At 42.5% G+C, this 25119-nt stretch overlaps 1 protein-coding gene across 1 annotated transcript in view; it reads right to left on the bottom strand.

Moving 5' to 3' along the window:
- The window catches only part of LOC122556055 (kininogen-like), a 31961-nt gene extending 18973 nt beyond the window's left edge, over nt 1-12988 (bottom strand). Inside the window, exons 1-3 of the mRNA XM_043702461.2 lie at nt 12699-12988; nt 1705-1815; nt 1403-1490 (exon numbers count right to left, since the gene is read on the bottom strand). Of these exons, the coding sequence (XP_043558396.1) occupies nt 1403-1490; nt 1705-1815; nt 12699-12926 (427 nt within the window). The 5' untranslated portion in view covers nt 12927-12988. The remainder of the gene's footprint in view (nt 1-1402; nt 1491-1704; nt 1816-12698) is intronic.
- Between the last annotated feature and the right edge of the window lie 12131 nt (nt 12989-25119).

Below are 25119 nucleotides of genomic sequence, written 5' to 3'. Positions count from 1 at the left end.
TCTCAATTTGGCTGACATTCAAACCATAGTTGATAGAAAGCATGGATCAGGTTTCTGTCCAGCACACTAATGCACTAGTTATTTCAAATAATTGGAATCTAGTTACAGGTAAACAGTTAGAAACCATCAATACCATGAATTAAAGGTCTAATCCCCTCATAAATCCCCTTATAAACTCCACTTTATGTACAGACAGACAAATGAACAGGGAAAATAGGTTATTAGGCAGTGGGGAGACAAACTAGGAAGACAGATCAGTAGTCTTTGTTCTTTGGTTCTGTGACTGAGATGAGCTTTATGATCTTTCTGCTAGCAATCTTTAATTGTCTTTCTCTGGATGCTTCCACTTATTAGTAAGAGATACAAGGTGGCTGATTCACTTATAAAAATGCTTCTGACTTATCAGTTAAAATTCACAGTTTACACAACTATTACAGGAAGATAATTTGGCTTTCTTCAGATTTCAAGTTAGTTTTGGCTGCAGACAACAAGAAACATTGAACTCTTTGCACCCTCTATCAGTAATTGTTCCAACTGTTCATTTATTTGAGAACTCATCTCAAAGTGTTGGCAGAAAAATGGTCTTTGTCATTGATAACTGGTCACTAGTCCATATACCAATCAACTTCTTGTTGCCAACTAGAGCTGCACCAGTACACCCAGTTGGATCCAAATCAACTGCATTTCAACCTTCAATTACTGCTTGTTTGTACAAATGTTTACATGATGTTGCAGTGAGAGTGAGGTTACTGGCTTTAAAAATATACAGCCACCCTTTTAAACACTGATTTTAAAGGACTCATTACAGTCCGTGGTGTTTGTTTAAAACAAAACACAATTTAAAAAGCACAGTCCTTACATGCTTTTTCTTTAACCTACAGATTTGTTGGTATTGCTGTGATATTTTGTGTCTCCTCTAGAGTGATGGAAGCATAACATTTACTCATTATATCCACCATTTCTTTGTTATATACTATTAACCCTGTATCCTCATAGTAGAGGACCAACATTCATTTAACATTTTTGTTCCTCTTTAGATTCCACTAGAAACCCTTGCTGTCTTTTTTTTAAAACACTTCTGGCTTCTTCTTATGCTCTAATTTATTAATCCTGATTAACTTTCTAGTTATTCTCTGTTTTTTGCATTCTGACCAGTCATCTGATCTGCACTTATATGTTCTCTTAACTTCTAAGGAATACAGTCAGCCTGAAAATGATTGTTCAGAACAGGTGATCATCTGAGGGTATGACAGAAAGTACAAGCTTTCCCAAGGTATCCAGATGTAACCTTTTGGATCCATTTAGATCCTTCTAGCATGTGAATTATTGATTATGCACCTGAAAATGAGATATAACTTATACTTAAAACATACACTATATTGCATTTAGCAGTTTATCATACCTGAATTTATTGTGCAGTTATATTCAGTTATTTCAGCTTTTTCTCTGAGTTTTTCGATGAACGTTTTCAACTTACAGTGACCCATAGTCTAAAAACAAGTATCAGAATTAAGAAAAAGTTGCAATTTACATATAAGGAACACCAAAGTCTGAATTTTAATTAAAGCCTACATTGTGTCAACATGCTGCTGTAACCTATAACTCAGCACTGTTTGGAATGAGATGTATTTTAATCAAACAATTTTGGAATAGTTGTAAATATTTGTTGATGGTGTTTTCAGAGTAAATAATCAGAAAACTTACAGCTTCTGCACGTGGTCTAATGTTGCATTCTTTCCAGATTGTTTCATTTCCAACAGGGCAATCTGTTTCTTGGATAAAATAATCAATACTATATATTTTTCCTTGTAATTCCTGTGAATAACAGATTTATGTCAGTAAGTATTCTTGATGCTTCAGTTTAAACAATGAAATTGAATTCATATAGAACCTGTTTATAACATTTTGAGTTCATCAAGGTTTAAAAATATTGATACAATCAATGATCTTATTCTAACTCCTAATTTAATATACTCGGCCATAGACCTGTCAAAGTAATAGAATTTATACAGCAAACTATATGGTATCCTGTATAAAGTATTTAAGTGTGATGTCTAACAGATACAAAGATTATAAATATGTTAATTATTGGGACAATCTATGTAATATAAAATGGAGAAGTTAAGACATGTTTCAACTCTTGCCTACAAGCAAGCCTGCAAGGTTTGTTTTGTATGGAAACAATGGAGCCTAGATTTCTTTACTGGAAATAAGGTAAAAAGTATTCAAGCACAGGAGAATCGACATTTCGGGCATAAGCCCTTCTTCAGGCTTATGCCCGAAACGTCGATTCTCCTGTTCCCTGGATGCTGCCTGACCTGCTGCGCTTTTCCAGCAACACATTTTCAGCTCTGATCTCCAGCATCTGCAGACCTCACTTTCTCCTAAAAAGTATTCAAGCCCATGAACAACGAGGAGACTCAAAGTTTGTGCGAAGATTTGTAGCTAGGGTGCTCGTTGTTGTGGTTCTGTTCGCCAAGCTGTCCGCTGTCAGTTCCAGCTATCCGCTGCAGTGGCTGGTATATTGGATCTAGGTCAATGTGGAATTGACATCCGGAAGCGGCAGATTCAAACCACTATAAATGCCAGAGAAAAGATCACAGAAGCGCTTCACAGGAGGCTCCCAAACACTGAGGATGTCACCTAGACAGGGGACGAAACGTCTGCAACACAAATTCCCAGCTCGGCGAACACAACCACAACAATGAGGAGACTAGTTGTGCTAATATTGGGTAAACTATTGGTATCCTGGTCTTATAGGAATGTAAAGCTTTATACATGATTATACTTAAAGTGGCTGTTTAACTGGAGATTAAATGAAGTTAGGAGCTGGAAAGACAGCTAATTTATTTTTCAACCATTAGACAAGACATATCAGTTCATGTTGCTTTATCCTGTGCTTTAAGCCAGTACTGTTACTTGCATGTTGAGATACCAATCTGGAATATCTCTGGACCGTGAGTGCCTGCATGTATACTGTCCCTGAGGATGCTTGCTCCTTACTTCTACCTCTACTTCAAATCCTCATGTATTATTTACACTCGTATAAAACAATGTCTAAGTTCTTTCTCTTGTGCTTGTTCTAGACTGGTCACTGCTATTTTACTGATGTCTGAGTCATGTGATCAGTGTCATCAACATGATTTACAGAAATCTCATCGCACCATGCACATGATGTGAAGATGCTGGTGTTGGATGTGGGATGAACAAAGTTAAAATTCACACATTACCAGGTTAAAGTCCAACAGTTTATTTAGAAGTAAACCTGTTGGACTATAATCTGATGTTGTGTGATTTTTAACCATGCACATGCTATTGAGATAGGCTTGTGAGAGGAGAACAGACTATAAATGGCTGTTGAAGGATTGACTTAGAGGGTTTTCTTATGTTACTTCTGAATCTGTCGGACATGTCAGTTTGTTAGGATCTGTGAAAGAGAGCAGAGAGCAGTCAGCAGAATTCAGGTTGGAACTTGCATTCAGATTGAAGAAGCGAGGGTCAGAAGATTTGAAATGAGGCTGGTAGATTAATCTAGCTTTGGCTAGAAGGATCTATCTCCAGCATAATGCTTACCATGAAAGTCAGTTTGAGGGTTCAAAGTTGAAGGACGATAATAAGAAAAAGAAAGCAAGCCACTGGGAGCTGAAACTAGCTTTAGACTAGTTCCTGGAGAATTAAATGCCCACTGTAGTAACATAGTATAATCATGCAAGGGGATTTTCAACCATTTAAATGTTAAGTGGGAAATGTCTTTTTAGACTCGTAACTATTTACAGTACAGATGGACGCCATTTAACACATCATGTTCACACTAGTCCACAAAGATTAGTTACTCTAATACCATTTTCCAGCTCTTGGTCAACAGTCCTGAGGCTGTGGCAATGCAAGTGAATATGTAAATACTGCCTAAATGTTAGGCTAATTTCTGACTCAACCACTCTTTCAGGCAGCCAAACTCCCACCACCTTTCTAGGTGAAAGCATTTTTTTCTCCTCAAGTATCCTCTTAGCCTTCTACTGCTTGGCTTAAATCTATGTTTCCTGATTATTGACCCCCCTACTGAAGGAAAAGTACCTTCTTAACCAACATCTCTGTGAACCACACTTCATTCAGGTTCCCTCACAAGCGTCACTGATCCATGCCTTAGCAAATAAAGGCAAGTATCCCTATGCTACCTTAACCACCTTAAGGGATCTATAGATGTGCATACCAAGGTCCCTCTGACTTTTGAAACTCACTAGGGTCCTGTCAGTCAGTCTAATCCTTTGCTTTGATGGCACTCACCAAGTGCATTACCTCACATTTTTCTGGGTTGAATACTATTTGCCACTGACCTCCCCACTTGACCAATCATGGATATTTTCCTGCAGTTGAAGGTTAACCCCTTACTACTTACCACCGTGAAAGTGGTTGTGTCAACCTCTTACATTTGCATTCAAATTATCAATGTGCACCATGAGCAGCAGAGCCGAAGGAGCATGTCTTGCAGAACCCTACTGAAAACAGATTTTCAATCACAGAAACATCTTTCAACAATCACCTTGTGTTTCTTGCCTCACTACCAATTTGGATTCAGCATGCCACTTTGCTCTGAATCCCGTGGACTCTTACTTTTCTTGTCCAGTTTGCCATGTGGGATCTTAATGGAAACCTTGCTAAAATCCATGTAGACCATATCAAATGCATTGCCTTCATCAACACCACTGGTTACATCCTCAAACATTTGATCAAATTTGCCAAAAATGACCTTCCTGTAATAAATCCATGCTGAGTGTCCTTGTTAATCTGTGCCTCTCCAGGTGCAGTCTGTCCTCAGAATTCATTCTAAACTCCCCCACTGCTGACTAGGCCTGTAATGTCCTGGCTTATCCCTTCCTAATAATGGGATGACATTTGTAAACTTCCAATCCTCTGGCAACTTACCTGAAAGGACTTCAAAATTACTATTAGGGTCCCTGAAATGTCCTTCCATGTCTCATTCATTAGCCTGGAATACGTCTCAACCAAGAACAATGGATATGTCCATTTGGCATGCTGCCAAATTCACTGGTATCTCCTCTCTCTTTTTGTTAGTTTCTTCTTCTATTTAACAGTCTTCCATCCCAATATCTATGCCTGTGTTGTCCCTCTCCATTGTGAAAACCAATGTAAAGTGTTCATTGAGGACAATCTTCCGGCTCCACACACAGATTACCTGTATAGTCCCTAATGGGATGTTTCCCTATATATATATATATAGAAATTTCCTTTGTTCTCCTTTTATTCTAGCCACCAATGCTTTCTCATGACTCCCTTACATTTCCTATTTTTTTTTCTAAATTCCCCTCTGTATTTTTAATGCTCCTCCAGGGACTCAGCCATATTGAGCCTCTGCTATGTGAACGAATCTACCCTTCTTATTCCTGTCCTTTTTTGTCTCTTGACATTTAGGGTTCTCTGGTCTTGGTCCCATCCTTTGTCTTTATGGGAACATATTTGCTTTGCAGTCTTACTATTTCCTGCTAAATGCCTCTCACTGCTCTGATGCAGTTTCATCTGCTCCAAGCAGCTGCTCCCATTCCATTTAGGCCAAATCGTGTCTTATCTTAGAAAGGTTAGCCTTCACCCAGTCCTGAACTTTTATTCTTGACCTATTATTGTCCTTTTCCATAACTGTTGTAATCTAACAGTGTTATGGTCACTATTTCCAAAATACCCTTGTTTTGGTACATCTTTCACATTGATTACTTCATGGAATCCCTCCAGTGTGGAAGTAGACCATATGGCCCATCAAATACACATCATCCCTCTGAAGAACATCCCACTTAGACGCAGCCATCCCTGTAACCCTGCATTTCCCATGGATAACCCACATAATCATAGACACTAAGGGCAATTCAGCATGGCCAATATTCCTAACCAGCACACCTTTGAACTGTGGGAAGAAACCAGAACAAACCCATGCAAACACGGAGAGAATGTGATTTTAACTTCAGTTCTATATTTCTGGCTTATCACCCATTTCAGCCCCTTGGTAATCAGCCTTAAAAATATATAAAGGTTCTGCAGCCGCTATCTTTTTGAGAAAGGAATTCCAAAGACACTCAACTCTCAGAGAGGGAACATTTTTCATCTCTGTCTGACATCAGTGCAACTGGCAGTAAAAGGTCAGTTTACAACTAGCAGTTCCCAGTTAATTGTATTTTGGGCAGGCACCATAAGTTGACCATCCAGCCTGTTTAGCACTCCTGACTAACATGACACAAATATCAAAAGATTTCTTAGATTGGGTCATTTTCATCTCCCTTCCTCTACAGTGATATATTTTCGATTGGGAGGGGAATGACTAAAGATTAGATTCCCTACAGTGTGGAAACAAGCCCTTCGGCCCAACAAGTCCACACCAACCCTCCGGAGGGTAACCCACCCAGACCCATTTCTCTTTGACTGACATACAAACACAATGGGCAATTTAGCATGGCCAATTCACCTAACCTGCACATCTTTGGACCATGGGAGGAAACCCACACAGACACAGGGAGAACCTGTAAACTCCACACAGACAGTCACCCGAAGCTGGGTCCCTAGTTCTGTGAGGCAGCAGTGCTAACCACTGACCCACTGTGCCACCCCACTAAAGGAACAGGGAAATATGATAGAACAATTGTAAGACCATGAAAGGATGGTAAAACCACCATAGGATAAAAGTAGCTCCAAATCCACTCAAGTTAAGCTGATGAACAAATGTAATTTGAACTGAAAACTGTTACGAAGTTGTGGGTGCACTGTATCATTAAGGGAGCTGAAATTTCTGGCGAGTACAAAGTATTCTGAACAAGGTAACAATGTAACATTTGGTCAAACAGCAAGCTGTTGTTGGGTTGCAATAAGACAAAAACAAATTCAAATTCAGCTAATCAGTTTAAATTATGCGCCAAGATACCAAACTCCAATCAAATTTGAATTTAGTATTTTGAAAATAGTAAACCAATGAAACGATCCAATGTTTTGGGGTACAAAAACAGAAAAAATTGAACAACTGGGGAAGAACTGCCAAGCCACCACCAAGTACAGACTGCCAGCAGAAGAGCTCTCTGAGTAGTACCTGTCTATAAGATTGTGCAGCAGAATATCAAGACCGACTTGGAGAGAGAATCTACAATGGAAAATCTATAGAGAACACTTGGAAATGCTGACTGGTTTTGAAATTTTTATTTGTAAATCTTATTTGAGATTTTTATTGGACTAGCTGGTGGCACAGTGGTTCGCACTGCTGCCTCACAGCGCTAGGGACCCAGGTTCAATTCCAGCCTCGGGTGACTGTCTGTGTGGAGCTTGCACATTCTCCACGTGCCTGCCAGGGCTTCCTTTGGGTATTCTGGTTTCCTCCCACAATCCAAAGATGTGCAGGTCAGGTGAATTGGTCATGCTAAATTGCCCAGATAGGTACATTAGGTAGGAGAATGGGTCTGGGTGGGTTACTCTTCAGAGGGTCAGCGTGATGAAGGGCTTTTGCCTGAAATGTCAATTTTCCTGCTCCTCGAATGCTGTGCTTTTCCAGCACCACTCTAATGTTGACTGTAATCTCCAGCATCTGCAGTACCCACTTGTGCCTAGAGGGTCAGTGTGGACTTGTTGGGCCAAAGGGCCTGTATCCATACTGTAGTGAATCTAATCTAATCTAGTATTGTAGAGTGGGAGATAAAAGATATGCTTCAGAGAAAGGAATTGCAAATAGTTGTTAGTTAATATTCTCTGTTAGACTTACAGAATACAGTTCTTAAAGTTTTACTTCAAATAGTGACTTTTGGGATAGTTCTTTGCCTCTCGAATTTTAACAGATTACAGCATGGGGTGAATCTTTTCTGTGTGGCCAGTTGAAATTAGCAGAGGCAGTTACCCCATGTCATAATAAAACCCAGACCATGAACTATAGCAGCAGGTCAATCTATTAGCTCAAGCTGATCTGTTCATGATCTATTCCTTTTGTATGGGCAGCTAGGTATTTTGGAAGGGCTTCAGAGGACTGATCAGAGGCCATCATGACAGAGAAGCTAAGACTACCAGTGCATGTATTCTGCCTTTTAAATGTACATCATTCTAGAGCAGCAATAGAATGGATGTCAACACTAGAAAAGGAAGATGGGGATGGCCATAGAAGATCTGGCAAAGTACATTTTAAGGAAGAATTTTGAACACAGGAGACTGGATTGGCATGAAAGACATTGCAATAGATTGAGACTTGTGGCAGTGTCTTGCTGCCTATTGTCCAATACGAGACCAGAGAAATCAAGTCTATGTTTATTATCCTTGCAAGCCAGCTTGCAATATGTAAAACAGAGGACAGTGATTATTGGCCTGTTTCTTTAGAACATAGAACATAGAACAATACAGCACAGAACAGGCCCTTCGGCCCACGATGTTGTGCCGAACATTTATCCTAGCTTAAGCACCTATCCATGTACCTATCCAATTGCCACTTAAAGTTTGCCAATGATTCTGACTCTGCCACTCCCACAGGCAGTGCATTCCATGCCGCCACCACTCTCTGGGTAAAGAACCTACCCCTGACAGCTCCCCTTTCCTTCCACCCTTCACCTTAAATTTATGTCCCTTGTAACACTCTGTTGTACCCGGGGAAAAAGTTTCTGATTGTCTACTCTATCTATTCCCCTGATCATCTTATACACCTCTATCAAGTCACCCCTCATCCTTTTCCGTTCCAATGAGAAAAAGCCTAGCATTCTCAACCTATCCTCGTACGACCTATTCTCCATTCCAGGCAACATCCTGGTAAATCTTCTCTGCACCCTTTCCAAAGCTTCCACATCTTTCCTAAAGTGAGGCGACCAGAACTGCACACAGTACTCCAAATGTGGCCTAACCAAAGTCCTATACAGCTGTAACATCACTTCTCGACTCTTGAATTCAATCCCTCTGCTAATGAACGCTAATACACCATAGGCCTTCTTACAAGCTCTATCCACCTGAGTGGCAACTTTCAAAGATCTATGAACATAGACCCCAAGATCCCTCTGCTCCTCCACCTTACTAAGAACCCTACCGTTAACCCTGTATTCCGCATTCTTATTTGTCCTTCCAAAATGGACAACCTCACACTTGGCAGGGTTGAACTCCATCTGCCACTCCTCAGCCCAGCTCTGCATCATATCTAAGTCCTTTTGCAGCCGACAACAGCCCTCCTCACTATCCACAACTCCACCAATCTTCGTATCATCTGCAAATTTACTGACCCACCCTTCAACTCCCTCATCCAAGTCATTAATAAAAATTACAAACAGCAGAGGACCCAGAACTGATCCCTGCGGAACTCCACTTGTAACTGGGCTCCAGGCTGAATATTTACCATCTACCACCACTCTCTGACTTCGACCGGTTAGCCAGTTTTCTATCCAACTGGCCAAATTTCCCACTATCCCATGCCTCCTGATTTTCCGCATAAGCCTACCATGGGGAACCTTCTCAAATGCCTTACTAAAATCCATGTATACTACATCCACTGCTCTACCCTCATCCACATGCTTGGTCATCTCCTCAAAGAATTCAATAAGACTTGTAAGGCAAGACCTACCCTTTACAAATCCGTGCTGGCTGTCCCTAATCAAGCAGTGTCTTTCCAGATACTCATAAATCCTATCCCTCAGTACCCTTTCCATTACTTTGCCTACCACTGAAGTAAGACTAACTGGCCTGTAATTCCCGGGGTTATCCCTATTCCCTTTTTTGAACAGGGGCACAACATTCGCCACTCTCCAGTCCCCTGGTACCACCCCTGTTGACAGTGAAGACGAAAAGATCATTGCCAACGGCTCTGCAATTTCCTCTCTTGCTTCCCACATAATCCTAGGATATATCCCGTCAGGCCCGGGGGACTTGTCTATCCTCAAGTTATTCAAAATGTCCAACACATCTTCCTTCCTAACAAGTATTTCCTCTAGCTTACCAGTCCATTTCACACTCTCCTCTTCAACAATACGGTCCCTCTCGTTTGTAAATATTGAAGAAAAGTACTCATTCAAGACCTCACTTATCTCTTCCGACTCAATACACAGTCTCCCAGTACTGTCCTTGATCGGACCTACCCTTGTTCTCGTCATTCTCATGTTTCTCACATACGCATAAAATGCCTTGGGGTTATCCTTGATCCTATCCGCCAAAGATTTTTCATGCCCTCTCTTAGCTCTCCTAATCCCTTTCTTCAGCTCCCTTCTGGCAATCCTGTATCCCTCCAATGCTCTGTCTGAACCTTGTTTCCTCAACCTTATATAAGCCCCCTTCTTTCTCTTTACAAGACATTCAACCTCCCTCATCAACCAAGGTTCCCTCACATGACCATCTCTTTCTTGCCTGACAGGTACATACATATCAAGGACACGTCGTATCTGTTCCTTGAAAAAGTTACACATTTCCACGACATCCTTCCCTGACAGCCTATGCTCCCAACTTATGCTCCTCAGATCCTGTCTTACAGCATCGTATTTACCCTTCCCCCAATTGTAAAACCTACCCTGTTGCACGCACCTATCTCTCTCCATAACCAAGGTGAAAGTCACAGAATTGTGGTCACCATCACCAAAATGTTCACCCACTAACAAGCCCATCACTTGTCCCGGTTCGTTACCAAGTACCAAATCCAATATGGCCTCCCCTCTGGTCGGGCAATCTACATACTGAGTTAGAAAAGCTTCCTGTACACACTGCACAAACACCGCCCCATCCAATCTACTTGATCTAAAGAGGCTCCAATCAATGTTTGGGAAGTTGAAATCACCCATGACTACTACCCTGTTGCTTCTGCACCTTTCCAAAATCTGTTTCCCAATCTGTTTCTCCACATCTCTGCTGCTATTGGGGGGCCTATAGTAAACACCCAACAAGGTGACTGCACCTTTTCTATTTCTGACTTCAGCCCATACTACCTCCAAAGGCAGATCCCCCTCAAACTGCCTTTCTGCAGCCGTTATACCATTTCTAATTAGCAACGTCACCCCCCACCCCCTCCATTTTTACCAACCTCCCTAATCTTACTGAAACATCTGTAACCAGGAACCTCTAACAACCATTCCTGTCCCTCTTCTATCCACGTTTCCGTGATGGCCACAACATCGTAGTCCCAGGTACCGATCCACGCCTTAAGTTCACCCACCTTATTTCTGATACTCCTTGCATTGAAGTATACACACTTGAGAGCCCATCTCTGTGTCCGCAAGTACTCCCTGTCAGTGCTACCTTCTCCACAGCCTCCCTACATTCTTGGACATCCTGAAAAACAGCTAGCCTACTTGCTGGACTACAAGTCCGGATCCCATCCCCCTGCCAAATTAGTTTAAACCCCCCCAAAGAGTGCTAGCAAACCTACCCCCCAGGATATTGGTGCCCTTCTGGTTCAGGTGCAACCCATCCTGCTTGTACAGGTCCCACCTTCCCCAGAATGCAGTCTAATTGTCCAAATACCTGAAGCCCTCCCTCCTACACCATCCTTGCAGCCACGTGTTCAACTGCACTCTCTCCCTATTCCTTGCCTCATGTCACATGGCACCGGCAACAACCCAGAGATGGCGACTCTATCCGTCCTAGCTTTTAGCTTTCAGCCTAACTCCCTGAGCTCCTGAATGACCTCCCCACCCCTCTTCCTACCTATGTCGTTGGTGCCAACGTGCACCACGACTTCTGACTGCACACTCTCCCCCTTAAGGATTCTGAAGACACGGTCCGAGACGTCTCAGACCTTGGCACCCGGGAGGCAACAAACCACCCGAGAGTCTTGCCCATGTCCACAGAATAGAACACACCCACTCAAATATCAATCACTTACCTTCCCGACTAGCTCTGCGCTCCAACTTCACTTCCGTCCAGCTCGCGCCACTCTCTGCTGTGAAAAGACAGTTGGCGTCGAGGTAAGTTCTTAAATATCAATCACTTACCTTCCCGACTAGCTCTGCGCTCCAACTTCACTTCTGCCCAGCTCGCGCCACTCTCTGCTGTGAAAAGACAGTTGGCGTCGAGGTAAGTTCTTAAATATCAATCACTTACCTTCCCGAATAGCTCTGCGCTCCAACTTCACTTCTGCCCAGCTCGCGCCGCTCTCTGCTGTGAAAAGACAGTTGGCGTCGAGGTAAGTTCTTAAATATCAATCACTTACCTTTCCGACTAGCTCTGCGCTCCAACTTCACTTCCGCCCAGCTCGCGCCGCCCCCTGCTGTGAAAAGTTTTAAACCACCAAATTGAAACTGCTTTATGCTGACTTTCTGAACATAAATTCATTCTAAGTAGCTATGAATCACTGAACAGTAAGTCAATGATGTGGCCTGGTGGTCCAATATGGACATATAATACATTGGGTAGGATGTTGGTGAAGCATAGAGGTGTCTTGTATTGGTGTGGCACATTGGAGTTCTAATACAGTGTGTATGGCTCTGTAAAATATGATTGTCAATATTATTTCCACAAGCAAATTCCTCATCTCAACTACTATCTAGTGAACATATGGACCAGAAGCAAAGTAATGGGAAGCTATGGGTGATATATTTTCTCCACATGATCAGTCAAAGTAACTACAACCTGACAACTTACATATATATGCTCAAAATGTTTTCCAAAAGAAATAGAAAATGCACTTAAATATCATAATGCAAGGAGAAATATTATTACACTTGTATACACATATTACACAATAATAGAGTAAACGATTTGCTTACCTTTGCTCTAGCCCTGAAGACATAGTGAAGAGCAAATTTATGACCACTTGTCAGGTTGGCATTTAATTTACGAAGAGAGAAATCTACACCAGCTAGAACGTCTGGATCATCACAAGAGATAGGCTCAAGTGCAATATCTGGATGTGACTTAAGTAATGGTATTGGTGGTGAATCAGTATTAACATATAACAGTTGAATGATAAAGAAAGCAATGTGCAGAAGTTCCATACTGATTTGTGGATATAAAAGTTACACTGCCTCCAACAAGGTATCAGCACCAAAGAGAATGTTAAACTGCTTTATATAAATATGATTTGTAAATAGGAAGCATGACAAAACCAACTTTTCAGTCAATAGTTGAAATTGCTTGTGCAACATGGTCTCACATTTGTTCTCGTTAAACAAGTCAGAGATCAGCCTAACAGGAGGGATAAGTGACCTTGGCCTGAAGATAAGAAAATAAATGTTTCAACATTGATGCTACCTCTCCATTTCCTGCCCACTCATCATCAATATCTGCTGATAATCAGAATTGATGGGAATAATCTTTGTTGTATGCATTTCTTTTCCAGTAGAACATGGGTTTCACTGGCGTGGCCAGCAATTATTGCCTGTCCTTAAATGCCGTTGAGAAAGTACCTTCTTGAACCACTGCAGACCATATGCTTTGGGTAGACCCACAATTGCTGTACAATTGTTTGCGAGTATTCAAATATAATATTTTGTTATCTCTTCTTTTGAAAAGATTTTGATTTGATTTATTGTTGTCACATATATCAAGCTACAGTGAAAAATATTGTCTTGTGTAATCAGGAAAATCATATCTTACATAAGTACATCAGGGTAATAGAACAGAATACAGAGCTACAGAGAAGTTGCAAAGAAAGATCAACTTTAATATATGAGAAAGCCATTCCTAAGTCAGATAAGAGGATAACAGCACCAAAGACCTAGAATTTATTCTAGCCCCAGGTGACCTGGTTGTGTGCAGTTCTCACATGCTCTCTGTGTCTGTGTGAATTTCCTCCAGGTGTGCTGGTTTCCCCCCACAGTCCAAAGATGTGTAGCTTAGGTAGATTGGCCATGGGAAATGAAGGGTTACAGGGATGGGATGGGTCTGGGTGAGATGCTCTTTGGAACATCAGGATGGGTTGAGTGGCCTGATTCCACATTATAAGGATTCTATAATTCGACAATATGCTGTACTAAAATCTGTTGGCACATGTTTTCAAACTTTTGTATCTTCTGCCTGATGGAAGAGAGTAAAACTGGAGCAGGAGAGGTCTTTGATTATGTCAGCTACTTTCCCAAAGGAAGCAGGAAGTGTAGACATAGTCAGTGGGAGGAAGGATGGTTTTCATGATGGACTCACCTGCTTTCACAACTCTGTGTAATTTCTTACCATCTTGGGTGGATCAATTGCCATACCAAGCTGTGATACCTCTGAATAGGATGTTTTCTATGGTGCATCTACAAAAATTGGTAAGGGTTATTGCGGACATGTCAAATTTCCTTAATCTTCTGAGAAAGTAGAGACATTGGTCTGCTTTCTTGATTGTAGCATCGATGTGAATGGACTGGGATAGTTTGCTGGTGATATTTACTCCACGGAACTTGAAGCTCTTGACCACTTCCACCTCAACACCATTGATACAGACAACTGGGGGGCGAGGGGGGGTCTTTCACTCCACTTCCCGAAGTCGATGACCAGCTCCTTTGTTTTTCTGACATTGAGGGAGGAATTGTTGTCTTTACAACATGCCACTGAGCTCTCTATCTCTGTCCTGGACTCTATGTCGTCACTGATTGAGATCCAACCCACTACAGTGATTCAAAGTTGCAGATGAGGGTTCAATGGCTGCTGCCTAAACTGAAAAGTAATTATTATCAGGGAGGTCACATGACTCTGGCAAGGCAACGTATACAATAGATAGATGTACTTCTCCAAACATCCCTTTTCTCACCAAAGATGCCAAAAGTGCAATTGTAAGTTGTTTCATTAGCATTCAAAACAATACTTTCCACTTGCAATTATACATTCCATGGTCCACAAAGAAAATGAAAACTCATTAACACAAATTAATTGTTCATTTTACTCTTTCTTTCTTTAAGGCTATTTATTTGCTATCTGCTAGTTACTGGGCTGGTGATACTTCACTGAGCATGTCTCACTTGTATGGTAATTGTTATGGCTGATCCATTCCATATGTTGGGAAATAGGGACCTCTGGGACGATGGTCATTCTGTAGTTTGTGCTATGTCATCAGTAGTTGTATGATTGTCCATGAAAGTTTCTTTGTGTTCTGTGGACCACTCTTACAGTTGTAGGCCGGCATAGAGTTTGCACTCCGGTGCCAAATTAGACAAGATGTTTGCTGGATGGTTTACAAATCCAACAAATTATTGTGCTGCTACTCATATCTGTTGGTCCCTGCTACAATTCTCATCCTGGATCTCAAGATCCAAAACAGGTTATTTCACTTTTAGTACATAGCCCATGTGCTTAACATCAGACATTTTCAATTATTCAATTTTTTCTATCCAGTTTCAGGATTATTTTATTAGCTGGGTCCTCTACTTTTTGTCATTTACATAAATGATTTGGATGTGAGCATAAGAGGTACAGTTAGTAAATTTGCAAATGACACCAAAATTGGAGGTGTAGTGGACAGCGAAGAGGGTTACCTCAGATTAGCTCAAGATCTTGTTCAGATGGGTCAATGGGCTGAGAAGTGGCAGATGGAGTTTAATTTAGGTAAATGCGAGGTGCTGCATTTTGGGAAAGCAAATCTTAGCAGGACTTATACACTTAATGGTAATGTCCTAGGGAGTGTTGCTGAACAAAGGGACCTTGGAGTGAAGGTTCATAGCTCCTTGAAAGTGGAGTCGCATGTAGATAGGATAGTGAAGAAGGCATTTGGTATGCTTTTCTTTATTGGTCAGAGTATTGAGTACTGGAGTTGGGAGGTCATGTTGCAGCTGTACAGGACATTGGTTAGGCCACTGTTGGAATATTGCTTGCAATTCTGATCTCCTTCCTATAGGAAAGATGTTGTGAAACTTGAAAGGGTTCAGAAAAGACTTAGAAGCATGTTGCCAGGGTTGGAGGATTTGAGCTATAGAGAGAGGCTGAACAGGCTGGGATTGTTTTCCCTGGAGTGTTAGAGGCTGAGGTTATAGAGATTCATACAAACCTTATCGAGGTTTACAAAATTATGAGGGGCATGGATTGGGTAAATAGGCAAAGTCTTTTCCCTGGAGACCAGAACTAGAGGGCATAGGTTTAGGGTGAGAGGGGAAAGATATAAAAGAGACCTACGGGACAACTTTTTCATGCAGAGGGTGGTACACGTAAAGAATGAGCTACAAGAGGAAGTGGTGAAGGTCAGTACAATTGCAACATTTAAGAGGCATTTGGATGGGTACATGAATAGGAAGGGTTTGGAGGGACATGGGCCAGGTGCTGGCAGGTGGGACTAAATTGGGTTGGGATATCTGGTCGGCATGGATGGGTTGGACCGAAGGGTCTGTTTCCATGCTGTACATCTCTAAGACTCTAAGTTAACTCTAGCAGTTGCACCAGATTCCAATGGTGGGCTGCAAAACATTCACTTGTATTCTCCAGTGCAAAAGGTGAACGGTAATCCACCAAATTGAATCTGCTTTTGCCTCTGACAGCAAAAACAAACTACTTGCATATTGAACACTAACAATTTTGCAAGCAATAATTGATCATTGCACCCAACTCCAATTCAGTTCACAGGTTGAGTAACAGTCATTAGTCACGGTTACAGCATGTAACCCTTAACCCTAAAAACTCTCTTTGCAAAGCATTTGGATCTCAAGAGCAAGAGTTCTCAAGGCTATTGTCATCAAAGCAGCCTCTGGGGCTGGGCACACTCTTCCAAGAAGCAGTACCAATGTTCATAGATTACTTGTACACTGATGGAATAGTGTCTTGGAACCCTTTTCTATTATGAGTTCAGCATCATTGTGCAATGGCCCGCTCAACATGTCATTTGTACAGGGCAAAAGTGAGGCCTGCAGATGCTGGAAACCAGAGTTTAGATCAGAGTGGTGCTGGAAAAGCACAGCAGGTCAGGCAGCATCCAAGAAGCAGGAAAATTGACGTTTTGGGCAAAAGCCCTTCATCAGGAATGCAGTCTATTGGGTACATAGTCATTGATCTTGTTAAGGCGGGAATGAAATGAATTGTGAACTGGCACAAAAGGCATCAGTTGCAGCCTTGATGTATTTATGGATGATGGTTGAATGTTCCTACATAGGTCCCCAGTGGATCTTTGGAAAGATGCAGTTGCAATACGGTTCAGTGCAGCTGTCACATTGATAGCCACCAGGAAAATCAGCCACTCCTTTAGGTCACAGGTCCTGCTCCAGCAAATGGCATAGTTTAGTGGCAGTGCTCCAGGACTTCTGCAGTCTGCACCCCTATGTCACATCAGTCATTTGGAGGAAATGGCATTGGGCTTGAAACATTCTGGTGTTTCTGTGTCTTCTGTGCATCCTGAGAGGACCTTGAACTGTGGCTTCCTTGTGTGGAAGCTGTTTGATAACTGCTAGAGGTTTTTGCTGGTCCTCATTTCCCCTCCCCCCACCTTGGGCATTGGCTTGCTGCTGGAGCTTGCTGGAGCATCTCTCCCTCTTCCACTTCTCTGCATTTTTTTGTTGCATTGTAGCAACAATAACCCGAATGTGGCTGGATCCATCTGTCATTGCAATGAAAACCTGTATGTGGAAAATAGGAATCTGGACAGGAATTAGTAATGTGAGCAATCAAAATTCACATCACTCTCAGAAATGATGGTTAACATACTCCTACATACAATGGGACATGGAGCCCTCTGACATCAGGGCCATGGACTTACTACTTCGAATTTTGTCATTGAACCTTATTTCAATGCATTCTACACCAGTCATAATACAAAGAGATAGTGAAAAATTGTAAGTGCTGATCAAGGACTGAAGCTTTTTCCTTCCAGCACAGCATCACCCATGAAAGACATCATTGCATACAAAAAGATCTCGTATTATTATTACTGCGGTTCACGTTGAGATGGAATCGGTTCTATGCCCCTGTGCAGTCTTTGAGGTCTTGCATTAGCTTTATGTTTTCTCTCCTTTAGATGACTCTTTTAAGATTATCTGTGATTACTGTAGCAGCGCTGGCAGTATCAATGGCACCCACAAATTCTGGTGTTTCATGACATCGCAAAGAGCTGTTGTGAAATACTTGTAGCATTATTGCTTTAAATGTGGTGTCCCTTTAAGAAGCTCAACATGCAAATGAGTCAAATACCCAGATAATATCACATGACCAGAGGCCAGGACCACTCTGTATTGTAATACTGTAGGCAAAGGATGGGTGTGGAGATTGCTCTGTACTGTTTGTACTAATTTTAACTGTAAATAAAACCACCAGAGATCTTCAAGTAGAATAAATCTACATTACTCATTTTTGTTATACATAAATGGCACAAGGGCCTTATTATATTGCTCCCTGCTTCTATGTGAGGTTTACCCTGAACTCGCTAACATCAGAGATTGGCTGTTTATTAGGTTCCAATGTCTACTTCTCTGAAATCAATTAATCTTTGTCATTGGTGGTTGGTATCTATTCAAGTGTTGTCTATTAGTAGCCTATGTCTGAAACCTGAAAGGCAAGATAGAGCAATGTTTGTTCATAAAATCAGAGTAACCTTTGCAATTGATTAAAACTAATGCTTAAAACAATCTGGCACAGAATGTTCACGAGGAACATAATCACAAACAAACCAATGAGAAGCGATTCTCTATGTTGCAAGCCTTGTTGTTTGTGGTATATATAAAATGACTTCAACCTGAATGCAGGAGGATTAATCAGTAAGTTCATAGCTGATACAAAAATTGGTGAGTTAATAAATAGTGAGATCACAGTGGGTCAGACAGCATCCATGAAGAGTCATCTAGACTCAGAACGTTAGCTTACTATCTCTCCATGGATGCTGTCTGACCTGCTGTGATCTCCGGCATTTGTTGTTTTCAGCATCTCACCGAGACTCCTTCAACCGCATCTTCTAAACCCATGATCTCTACCTCCTAGAAACACAAGGACAGCAGACTCAACCATGATGAATACAATTCCTGGCCAGAAGCGACTTGACCATGTCATTGGTCATTACAAAGTGACCACAGTGATGCAGAAATAATCACTGGCATTCTTTGAAATGTCACCTGTGAGCTATAACTCACAAAGACCATCCAAGAACTCAAGCTGTACAAAAGTCCAAGTCTGATATCCTCTCCCCTCAAACTGTACATATTTGTCAATAAGCTCTTAGATGCAATGCTGCCTTTCCAGGCTATTGAGATGAGGGTCAAACTTTCAGTTATCCTGGTGTACTTAGTCTTCTATTGGATTGTGCTAAATATATCAGAATAAGGTCCACTATGTGGACAGTGCTGAGTCCGAGGGTTGGGACTGAGAAAAGGTGGGGGGAGGGGAAATGAGGAGATGGAGAAATCTGCATTCATCCCTTGTGGTTGGAGGGTTCCTAAGTGGAAGATGAGGCGCTCTTCCTCCAGGCGTCGTGTTGCCATGATCTGGCGATGGAGGAGGCCAAGGACCTGCATGTCCTTGGCGGAGTGGGAGGGGGAGTTAAAGTGTTCAGCCACGGGGCGGTTGGGTTGGTTGGTCTGGGTGTCCCAGAGGTGTTCTCTGAAATGTTCCGCAAGTAGGCAGCCTGTCTCCACAATGTATAGGAGGCCACATCGGGTGCAGCGGATGCAGTAAATGATGTGTGTGGAGGTGCAGGTGAATTTGTGATGGATATGGAAGGATCTCTTGGGGCCTTGGAGGGAAGTGAGGGGGGAGGTGTGGGCGCAAGTTTTGCATTTCTTGCGGTTTCAGGGGAAGGTGCTGGGAGTGGAGGTTGGGTTGGTGGGGGGTGTGGACCTGACGAGGGAGTCGCGGAGGGAGTGGTTTTTCCGGAACGCTGATAGGGGAGGGGAGGGAAATATAAAGTATTTGTCTACCAACAATTGGTTGTAAAATATGCAACCAGCCCAGATCAAATGAGGTAATGATTGGTCAAGGTGCTACATGGCAAAGGAACAGAAGCCAGCTCACATTAATGCGTGGTACATAAACCATGCATGAAGAGAGTGAACAAGAAAACTGTCTGATGATAATAATTGTGCAGGGTTGTTGAGTGACAGTGACCAGAAGCAAGAGAAGTGAGTTGTCAAAGTGCAATTGAGAACAAGTGTACCTCTCCAGATGATTACAAAATCACCAGATCCATATCACATTGTCAAACTTCCAAAGTTCTACTGTAAAGTCCATTTTGTTTGGACTGTGGACAAAAAAATAGAAAAATAAATAGTGCTTTTGCCCAAGGAAAAGTGGAAGAAGATATTGCAGCTTTTAAAAGTAATTACTGAAACTCATTGTGAATTGTATCCACAGTTGCCCTTCTGAAGCAGTGTGCGTGTGCATGTGCATGAGTGAGAGAGAGAGAGAAAGAGACATCAGAGAAAAACATTCGATATGCAAAGGAGAAAATGCCTGAAGGAGAAATGATAAAAAAAAATCTTCAGTGACCTCAAACAATCTCAAGGAATGTAAAGGAACAGACAGAAAACAACTCATAGATGCCCTTCATATGCACTGGTGCCACATGTATTGAATTGATCCTTATTTCTGTTTCCCCACCCATAATAATCATGTCCTGTCTCTTTATGTGTCTGTGTATATTGTTGGATTTTTTAAAGAAGGAATAGAGTTTAAGCAATATATAGCTTAAGTTATAAGTGAGCAATTCATCTTTCTTTCTTTCCCACTTCCTCCAAACGAAAGGAGTAGCCATGGGCACCCGCATGGGCCCCAACTATGCCTGCCTCTTCGTAGGACATGTGGAACAGTCCATCTTCCGCAACTACACTGGCCCCACCCCCCACCTTTTCCTCCGCTACATCGATGACTGTATCGGCGCTGCCTCGTGCTCCCACGAGGAGGTTGAACAGTTCATCCACTTCACCAACACCTTCCACCCCGACCTCAAATTCACCTGGACAGTCTCAGATTCCTCCGTCCCCTTCCTCGACCTTTCTATTTCTATCTCAGGCAACCGAATCAACACGGACATCTACTACAAACCAACCGACTCCCACAGCTACCTGGACTACACCTCCTCCCACCCTGCCCCCTGTAAAAACGCCATCCCATTTTCCCAATTCCTTCGTCTCCGCCGCATCTGCTCCCAGGAGGACCAGTTCCAAAAACGTACAACCCAGATGGCCTCCTTCTTCAAGGACCGCAATTTCCACCGCATCTCTTCCACTTCCCGCTTCTCCGCCCTTGAGCCCCGCCCCTCCAACCGCCACCAGGACAGAACCGCACTGGTCCTCACCTACCACCCCACCAATCTCCATGTACAGCGCATCATCCGCCGTCATTTCCGCCACCTCCAAACGGACCCCACCACCAAGGATATATTTCCCTCCCCTCCCCTATCAGCATTCCGTAAAGACCACTCCCTCCGTGACTCCCTTGTCAGATCCACACCCCCCACCAACCCATCCTCCACTCCCGGCACCTTCCCCTGCAACCGCAGGAGGTGCAAGACTTGCACCCACACCTCCCCCCTCACCTCCCTCCAAGGCCCCAAAGGAAACTTCCATATCTGCCACAGATTCACCTGCACCTCCACACACATCATCTATTGCATCCTCTGCACCCGATGTGGCCTCCTCTATATTGGGGAGACCGGCCGCCTACTTGCGGAGCGTTTCAGAGAACACCTCTAGGACACCCGGACCAACCAACCCAACCACCCCGTGGCTCAACACTTTAACTCCCCCAAGGATATGCAGGTCTTTGGACTCCTCCATCGCCAGACCACAACAACACGACGGTTGGAGGAAGAGCGCCTCATCTTCCGGCTAGGAACCCTCCAACCACAAGGGATGAACTCGGATTTCACCAGTTTCCCCATTTCCCCTCCCCCCCCACCTTGTTTCAGTCAAATCCATCGAATTCAGCACCGCCTTCCTAACCTGCAATCTTCTTCCTGACCTCTCCGCCCCCACCCCAGTCTGACCTATCACCCTCACCTTGACCTCTTTCCACCTATCACATTTCCGACGCCCCTCCCCCAAGTCCCTCCTCCCTACCTTTTATCTTAGCCTGCTGGACAAACTTTCCTCATTCCTGAAGAAGGGCTTATGCCCGAAACGTCGATTCTCCTGTTCCCTGGATGCTGCCTGACCTGCTGTGCTTTTCCAGCAACACATTTTCAGCATCTTTCTTTCTTGCCATTGGTTAAAAACTGATGATAATAAATAGTGATTTCCTTGTTGATGATAAAACCTTGATGTGTTTATGCTTTTAATCTGAATTGTACAGCAAGGTACAATTGGGTAATTTGGTAGTTTATCAAATTTACGCATTTATGATGACTCCAGGAATAGTGAGGGTTGATTTCCAGTGAATTCAGTACTACGCCAGTGAATCATGACAATTCCATTTGAAATGTTAGTCTTATAAAGTTGGTTCTGCCTGTTTGTATAATTATTGAATTGACAATATATGCATATATACATCCATGTACATATTTTCAGGAATGTTTCAGTCTTTGGAAAAAGTGGGACAATGTGTCATGTCCCATGGTCTATATGTCAGTATAACTTTAATGGTCATAACATTATCATTGTATCATACTATATGGTTTATAGACTTCAGAATCCACCTTACTCAGAAGTCACTTGAAGCAGGACATGCTACTAGGAACTTGTTTCTCTGTTATAACCTATAAACAATATTGACCCATATACTAGGTGGCTGAGATATGTAATACTTCCACATAATTGCAGATGTAACGAATATCTGTTGAATTCTTCAATACCACAATATCCACTCCTGGTTCCTTATGTTACAAGGGATAATATAAGCATTGCCACGTCATTTAAAATACCCGACTGGAAGCAAAATCACATCATTAAGTATAGGAAAAAATATATACAAATGCAAAATCAGCTGGAAGAAATACTCCAGTAACTAAATTGTAAACAACTAACATTGTGATTCTTGCACAATGTGAAAGTAACATTCATGCCCCACAAATGCCAGGCAATGACCTTCTCCAATAAGAGACAATCTAATCATTAACCCTTGATATTCAATAGTGCTACCATCATTGAATACCCCATTACCAGCATCCATTGAGTTACCATTGAAATCGCAGCTGGACTCACCATATAAACACAGTGACTACAAGACCAGATCAGAGGCTAGGAATGTTCAGATGTGTAACTTACTTCCTGACTCCCCAAAGCCTGTCGACCATCCACAAGGCACAGGGGTGTGATGGATTACTCCCCACTTACCTGGTTGAGTGCAGCTACAACAAGACTAAAGAAGCTTGACACCATTCAGGACAAAGTAGTCTGCTTGACTGGCACCACATCCATAAGCATCCATTCCCTCCAACTCTAACGCTCAGTAGTGGCAGAGTATACTAACTACAAGACACACTACAGAAATTCACCAAAGATCCTTAGACAGCACCTTCCAAATCCACAACCACTTCCATTGACAATGACAAGGGCAGCAGATACTTGGGAACACCACCACCTGCAAGTTCCTTCAAGTTATTCACCATTCTGACCTGGAAATATATTGATGTTCCTTCACTGTCGCTGACTTAAAATCTGGAATTCCCTTCCTAACAGCATTGAGGATCAATGTACAACAGATGGATTGCAACTGTTCAAGAAGGCAGCTCACCACCACCTTCTCATGGGTAACGAGGGACGAACAACAAAAAGCTGGCCAGTCAGCGATGCCCATCTCCCACAAGTGGATAATAATAATAAAATGTCTTGAAGGTCTAGGAGAGGGGGGAGTCCTCTATTCCATTTCATACTGTTCAACGGTGTGGTGTTAAGACAAGGCATTGGCTGTTTTAGGGAGTTGGCAAATGCAGCAGTGACCTTCAAGTGAGCTTTGCACACTCGTTTGCCTTATGTCTCTGCATACTGCAGGCACATATCCAATCCTATTTATGAGATTGGGGATTCTCTTCAGAAATTTGTGTGTCTCTAATTTTAATATATCACCTGTGTTCAATTAAGGGATGTTGCACATTTTAGTCTAGACTCCATTTTTGTATGATGAAAAGTTTTTGACTCTGACTCTCCAGCATCTACAGTACTCACTTTCTCCCACCTGTTGTATATGTACCTTGTCTTTAAGTTCACTTATAGGGACACCATGTGACATGGATCCGTGAGCTGTACACACAGAAAAATCAGTGTCTACTCCATAAATTGTAATTTGTATTATGGTTATAAATAAAGTACTTGCTACTTGCGGAGCGTTTCAGAGAACACCTCTGGGACACCCGGACCAACCAACCCAACCACCCTGTAGCTCAACATTTCAATTCCCCCTCCCACTCTACCAAGGATATGCAGGTCTTTGGACTCCTCCATCGTCAGACCACAACAAAACGACGGTTGGAGGAAGAACGCCTCATCTTCCGGCTAGGAACCCTCCAACCACAAGGGATGAACTCGGATTTCACCAGTTTCCTCATTTCCCCTCCCCCCACCCTGTCTCAGTCAAATCCATCAAATTCAGCACCGCCTTCCTAACCTGAGATCTTCTTCCCGACCTTTCCGCCCCCACCCCAGTCTGACCTATCACCCTCACCTTGACCTCTTTCCACCTATCACATTTCCGACGCCCCTCCCCCAAGTCCCTCCTCCCTACCTTTTATCTTAGCCTGCTGGACAAACTTTCCCCATTCCTGAAGAAAGGCTTATGCCCGAAACGTCGATTCTCCTGTTTCCTGGATGCTGCCTGACCTGCCGCGCTTTTCCAGCAACACATTTCCAGCTCTGATCTCCAGCATCTGCAGGCCTCACTTTCTCCTTATAAATAAAGTAACCTCACGATTTGATCGGTCCATAATGTGCATGGTAATTGGTAGACTATTATCATTAATATGACACAATGTTCCTTAATAAACAATGATTTGGTTTTATTCATCAAATTCCAGCCCTAAAATGGGTCTTCCTATTTATTAGTCTGATTCCTGTCACATTTATTTTTGTTTGTATGCAGGGTAAACTGATTATTGCTCATTTTTTCAGACATACTAGGTACAAAATTTATAAGTTAATCATAAGTGAACACTTGAGTTAAAGTGCTTTTCAAATCACAGTTGCATGATAACAGTGTCAAGGATAACATTTTCAAGAATGTTTGTTCCTTGTCAATAGATATGGTTTAAAACATAGTTTACAAAGATCCCACATAAAAATAAAGCTGAGTGTCAAGAGTAGACACTCTGTGTTGGCAGCTCTTCACAGACATAGTTTACATAGTGACTATGTTGAGTAAGAGGTTGGATTAACTTGG

This window comes from Chiloscyllium plagiosum, unplaced genomic scaffold (genome assembly GCF_037043375.1).
Source record: "Chiloscyllium plagiosum isolate Xiang-an unplaced genomic scaffold, Cpla_swu_hap1 HiC_scaffold_13, whole genome shotgun sequence".
Classification (NCBI taxonomy): domain Eukaryota; kingdom Metazoa; phylum Chordata; class Chondrichthyes; order Orectolobiformes; family Hemiscylliidae; genus Chiloscyllium; species Chiloscyllium plagiosum.
This window is presented reverse-complemented; position numbering and strand designations above follow the sequence as displayed.